Below are 6,547 nucleotides of genomic sequence, written 5' to 3'. Positions count from 1 at the left end.
CTGCCTGCAGCGCTGCTCTGCCCTGGCAGGCACTTCCACTCCAGGTGCTGCCCACTTCCTGCAAGGAGGAGCAACTGCCCCTCCAGACACAGTGCTGCACTGGGGCCCTTTGCCTCCTCACCTGAGGTTTTATTATATATATTTTGCCTATTTTTTTCTTCTGGAAACACATATTTTTTCCTAGCATTGGAACAGAGGCTCTAACACATTACCCCTACTCCACAGAATCAAGTCTTTTTAGTTTTTTTATGGACTCCTGTCCCTCATCTATAGCTTAGAAAGGACATCAGCAGTTTAATCTGCAACTTCCTTTATTGCTGCTAATGACAATATCTACTGGTACTCCACACTTTGGGAATACAGAGCTAACCAGAAAATCCAAATTATCAGTTCACACTACCTAAGCCAATGTCTGTTTTAATAAGCAGCAGTTAAATCAGTTATGTGAAACAAATTCATCTCAGCAATTGCATTTACTGAAAAATAAATGTCCACGATCCCACATTTTAAAGCATGGATTTCATTCCAGGTGGTTAGCTAAGCAAAATGGGTTGGTCATGTCATTCTTAAATCTGCCTGTCCAACTAGCTCAGGAAGCATCGCTGAGAGAGAGTCTGGCAATCCATGGCTGCTACAGTACAGCAGGGGAGCACTGAAAGCAGCTTTCAGTCCAACCAGTGCCCTTCTCTTAGCACTTGACTGCTTGGCTGGACACACTTCCCTTCTGACACACAGGAAGAGGGAGAGATTAGAAACCTTTCTGTAAGAAATGAGCAAAGCAAAAACACTCATCAAGCAATTCAAACCAGTGGTAGGTAATATGCTTCTCAGGGCCTGAGAAGGACAACTCAGATCCAGGATTTCAGCTGCAGCTGCCTCTAAAATATTTCCAGTTCTGCAGGAGATACAGGGAGGCTCCTTAACCAGGTTCAATGCACAGGTGAGGAGACCAAGTTTATCAGATCACAATGAATATTTTGGGAAAAATGCCACATAAGGAAATCTGAGGAGAAGGCAGAATATCTACACCTTCCATAAATAAATGTCCATTCAGCAAAGTCTGATAAAGCTTCCTAAGTCCAGGCTTCCTCTGCCTGCCTGTTGCCAATTTATGCATGTCTGAGTCCATTACAGCCCCAAGAACCAGGGTCACTCCCTCTCAGTCTCCTCTGGAGGCAAATGGATAGGGACATGTGTTCCCTAAAGAAGGGGAGGAGGGGAAATGAAACCTATGAGTTCTCAGGGGCGCCCTTGTTGCTGTTACAAGCAGGAGCTTGTAACAGCAACAATTGCAGGAGCTTGGCACAGCAGAGGAACCTGGCTCACCTGACTGTATCAGAACAGTCCTCAATGGCATAAGCTGGAATTTTATCTACTGAGCAACTTGTGTTAAATTAGAACGAGTGCTCTTGATGTGGGCTCTGTAGCATGTGTTTTTCTGCATACAGACTGTAACAGACTACTGAGGAAGTCAGAAAAACCAGAACTCAAGGACAATGACTGGGCTGTCTGGTGCATCTAATGCTGAAATGCTACAAACAGAGTGAAAGTTGTTCCTAAGAGAGGAAAACCCTGCCTTCCCCCACTCTCATTTTCAGGGGTGGTGACTGTGTTTCCCTTGGGGAGAGCTGACATTTTGTTTTCGTGAGATTATTTAATGTGTCATACAAAACCCTGTGAGTCAGCAGCTGAGTGTGCAATGGGGGTGCTGACTGCACTCTACAGGTTTGGCTAGTCCTTGGTGTGCATCTCCTTGCACTTGCCCTATCCCATTTCCTCTCCATGTCTGCCCACATCCCCCCTTCCTTCCAACACATGGTACACTCTGCCATAATGTTGAGGAGCCAGTTTTCCTGAAAGCCTGCATTTGAGAGGACAAAGGGCACTGCAAAGATTATCTTAGTGTTTCAAAAGCTGACCTTGGAACTACAATTTCTCTATGAATTTTAGTTCAGCCAGGAGTGAAATGAAGCCAAACAGCCCACAGCAGGAGCATAAAATTTGTTTTGAGAGGCAGAGAATAGCCATTCATCCATTAATATGTCTAAGGGGCATTAGATAAGGGAAAGTCTATGGGAGATGAGCTAAACTTCAGCCAATTTGTTGGGACTACCACCTCTGTTCTTGCAGAGAAGGCCATGGCATTCCCCTAAGTCTCGTGCCTTCTGCAGAAGCTACAGGCATTCTTAAACAAAAACAATTCTGTTCTTCAGCCGAACATTTGAAAGGAATCAGCTCTCAAGTGCATCAAGCACAGCTACCTTAACACAGGGCACAAATGTTCCATTGTGCATGCAGCCCACTCTGCCAAGAACCCCTGGCAGAAGGACAAGGTTTGGAATAAAATAATAAATTTAAAATAAAAAAATCCACTGAATTGACACACGCACTGAGTCGGAGTGTGCAGCAGCTGGGGATCAAAGTGTGCCGCAGGCTCTGACAGAGAGGACTTTGGAGAAGAGCAGGGCAGGGAGGGGGGCCAGGGACAGAAACCTGAGAAGTTCTTACTGCACAGAATGACAGAAGATCATTGCAGACAAAAGAGGAGGTGATCGCTCCCAGCCCTGGAAATTCCTGAAAGCCTGAGGGAACTCACCTGGCAGTTTGGACCAGGCTCCCTAGAACCTGGATAAGAGCAGTGCCATCATTCTTCAGGCTCTCCAAGTGCTTCTTGTTTGAAGTTATCTGGAACAAAAAGAAAGGACCCTTACCAAAAGTTTAGCAAAAGATTCTTCTCTGTCATTTTTGTGGAATAAGAGAGAAGGAAACAAGTTACATCATTTATTACAATTGTAAATGGAATGTGACATTGAAGAGACTGATGAGAAAGTCCCTTTTACTGAATTTTAGGCAGAGACCATTTAAAATATCTTGGTTTAGTTAACAATATTCACCCACATTCTGAGTCCCTGTATATGTTCAAATTCACGTATCATAGTCTGCCAATCCTGATTTCATCCTTAGTATCAGTGCAAATACAAGCCCCATTTAATCTGAATCCCAGGGATATCTTGAGGAGACAGTTACTTTCATTTCTCACTTCCAGGAAAAAGTAACCAAGCTTCTACCAGCCTTCAGATCAGGACGTGTGGGGTTTCTCTGAGACCAATCAGGTTAAATCACTGCAAAGCTGGCAACTGCATATGGAAATTTTTCTTGCCCCTCATCAGTCATTAGGAGTGTTACCTGCACAGGACTGTCACCTACAGAGCAGGGGGTGGAGTGACTAAAGCTATTTGCCCTTTTGTGTCAAATGAATTCTGATTATATCTGATTTTGCTGCTGGTGTAGTTTATTACATGAATCCACAAAGACTGGTTTATTGTTTCTCCAGCCTTAAGTAGTACAACTACACAGCTCCAGACAGCCACACATTTCCTGGTGGTTAAGCAGGTGAACAGGAAGGTCACAGGGAACACGACATGAAGCCTCATGCACTGTAGCTTGAACAGACACTGGATATTTGGCAACTTGCTGAAAAGCTCTTGTATCTCAAAAAAGTTACTAAAAAAACCTGGTTTGCGTGTCAGTTCCTGCTTGCAAAGGTAAATAAATCTTGGCTGAAGAGAAAGAAAAAGAGGAGGATCAGACTAGCTGATTATTTTGATACCGGAGGAGTTAACGCTACAAACTATGTCTTCTAATCCCAAAATCTGGCAAGGACTTGTAAGCTTTAGCGTGCTGTGGCTGGCCCTATTTACCATTGATCCAGCATCTGGCCAACACGCCTTCACATCTCCCTCTTAAATCACAACAGAAACTGTATTTACAGCTGCCATCCCACCATAATTTATCAGCAGTGATTCTGCAACAACAATGTCAGTACATCTATAATCGTAACATCCTGTAGTTTAGCACTTAAAGGGAACAGGGACCTGCCTGAAATAAACCAAAACGTATCCTGTGTGTTAGAAAAAAAACAGTGATGCCATTACCTAAGCACAAATCATTGGTAAATCCTGATTACAGATGGTTAAACCTTTTTACTCTCTTGAGGTTTATATCTGATTCTCTCAGTTTGTATTTCAGAAATCCAGCCTTCTCTGTATGTTACCTGCTAGACACAGAAAATGTTTTGTAATCTGGGTTCTGAATGTGAGAACACCACCACGTATAATAGGAGCAACAAAGGGAGAAAAGTACTTTCACCACAAGACTGCTTTCTGTTCCTAAAGAATGGTTATGCCTCAACCAAACATTTCCCTGCAACTCCTGCAGCTCACAGCTACTGCCACATTCCTTGCACTTTCCACATTCATGCCCCTTGTTTATCCTGCACACTTTAAAAAGCCAAACGGTCACAGGGAGGAAAGGTCACTAGAAGACTGCATCTTGTTCCATAAAACTATCAGATCAAATAAAAGTTACAGATATCTCTCATTCTAGTACATCTTAAGTTTTGAGTGCTGACATTTGTACAACCTTCATGGTCTCTTCACGAAACAGACAACTGCATCATACAGAGATCATTCAAAATATGCTCAACTATATGTAGATATAAAATCTGGTATAAAGAAAAAGCTTTAATTCTAAAATGATCTATTTCAACAATAACTTAGTCCAATTGAGTCACAGGGTCTGGCTATAAGCCTGCCCATGCTGCAGCATGCCTTGTGTCACTATTAAGAACACATTTCTGTGCATACAACGCATTTGAATAGAAAGGATTAAAATAGCTTTATATGCACAGAAATTGTAAAAGACTGAAACAGGAACACCTATGAGATCATCTCATCACCTTCCTGTTAGACTTCACTGTGCAGAGCAACTTCCAGCCACAAGCTCTCATGGTATCCATCCACAGGGGCTACTCCCCGAGCTAACAAATGCTTGAGTAAGATCCTTTCAGCAGTAAAAGTGGAAGCACAAGGAGGGAAAGATCAGCATGAGCTGCCTCCCATCCATTTAAATTAAGTATAACCCAAATTTAGAACACATTTTCTTGAGAGTGCCAACTACCAGCTTCATCCAAGCCAAGGGGTATTGGTGAAGAACCAACCTGTCCAGTTGGCAGTGCCACCTATACTCACAGAGAACTCACACAGACCAAATAGGGTTGCACAGATTTATGTGTGTGGCTGGGGCTTCCCCAACAGCTTTCCTCACCAGTGCCCACAAAAATGCTTCCTATCCACCAGGATATCCCTCCATGGGCCTGGGAGGGGACCAACTCAGTGCTAGCAGGAAAACTGCAGGCTGGGTGTGCTGCCAGGAGCCAGCTCAGCCTATGGGTTTTGTCAGCACTTCCATGCTCTGATCACTGGCTCTTATTTGCTCTTTATCTCAGTCTGAGTAGATCTGATTGCTCCCTGAGTAATTTGAAGGTCTCTTGCACACGAAAGACTACATCCTGCTTCACAGGAGCTAGTATCTGAATCACGGTTCACTTTCAAGATTAAATTTTACTCATGTTTCTTACTTTAAAACTGTTCCAGTTTCATCTTCCTTTTGTTCCATAGATTATAATAAATTATGTCAGGACATAAAACTACCATTCACCAAAATTTGAGAAATTAATGTATTTTTCACTTGGTTATCTTTTTCTTCTACCCACCACTGCTGCAACTTTTATCCACGCCAGTTCTAGTTCTCATTCATTTGGAATTTTAGCAACTAATTTAATGACCTCTTGTAATATTGCTGTTTGTTAAGGCTGGCTGCAACACAGATTCAATGACATAATCAATAGTTATTCCTTTAATTAAAAATGCAATTAAATCTCCGTTTAGTTGTACACTCACTGCAATTTAACAAGAATTTCAAAATTACTTTTCTTTATTATGCCCACAACCATTCAGCAGCTCTCTTCTCCTCAATCCTGTTAAACAAGGGTGAGCCATAAGGAACATCATGGTTGATACGTAATGATCAGTATTTCCAAAAAACTCCAGGAAACTATTCAGATATTATGGTGCTGCTAAAGATGAGTGCAGAAAAATTTATTCCAATGGAAATGTTTTATATGACATCTACTTCACTAATAAACTGAGGAGTTTTGCATTCTTACTCTAAGTAGGGATTTTTGCAATTCAAATTTCAAGAAAACCTAGAAACTTAAGAGCAAATTACTTCTGTTAAGGTTGGTTTCATAATGCTGAACTGCTTTCTCTGATTAGTTCTAAGTCACATTTTGTAATTTACAGTGGAGAGAAATTACCTCAGCAGTAAACTACTCTCTCACCATTTTTAAGAGGAAGAAACTCTTCTTTGCTGAGGTTTCAAGTGAACCATAAACTTGATGTCTGTGAAGTAAACTAGAAAATAATGCAAAATAAGGAGCTTTATATTTGAAACTTTTTCTTGGTTGAAGAAAGGTCTTGGAAGCATATTCTGCTTCAAGTATCATCTTCTTAAAGAAACAACTGCTGGGGATATTTACCATTTTCTCAACAAGCAAATACCTTGCCTGTATACACAGATACAAGCAAGACACCTCAAAACATACCTCTTGCTCACAAACTGTTTATTTGTCTTTCCCAAACACACATATTTTAACCTCATAAAGCAATGCTTCCCTACATTTTGATCAAAATTTTATATAATTAGG

At 41.6% G+C, this 6,547-nt stretch overlaps 1 protein-coding gene across 9 annotated transcripts in view; it reads right to left on the bottom strand.

The window, feature by feature from the left end:
- The window catches only part of ULK4 (unc-51 like kinase 4), a 233,721-nt gene that overhangs the window by 25,043 nt on the left and 202,131 nt on the right, over positions 1-6,547 (bottom strand). For all 9 annotated transcript variants that reach the window (XR_014953277.1, XR_014953282.1, XR_014953281.1 and 6 more), the window contains exon 36: positions 2,597-2,685. Coding sequence is in view for 1 of the 9 variants with exons in the window: in XM_031503902.3 (XP_031359762.3) it covers positions 2,597-2,685 (89 nt within the window). In the remaining 8 variants the exon portion in view is untranslated. The remainder of the gene's footprint in view (positions 1-2,596; positions 2,686-6,547) is intronic.

The sequence above is a fragment of the Lonchura striata genome, chromosome 2 (assembly GCF_050655825.1).
Source record: "Lonchura striata isolate lonStrDom1 chromosome 2, ASM5065582v1, whole genome shotgun sequence".
Lineage (NCBI taxonomy): Eukaryota > Metazoa > Chordata > Aves > Passeriformes > Estrildidae > Lonchura > Lonchura striata.
Note: the sequence above shows the minus strand (reverse complement) of the source record. Positions and strands in the feature narration are given on the sequence as shown.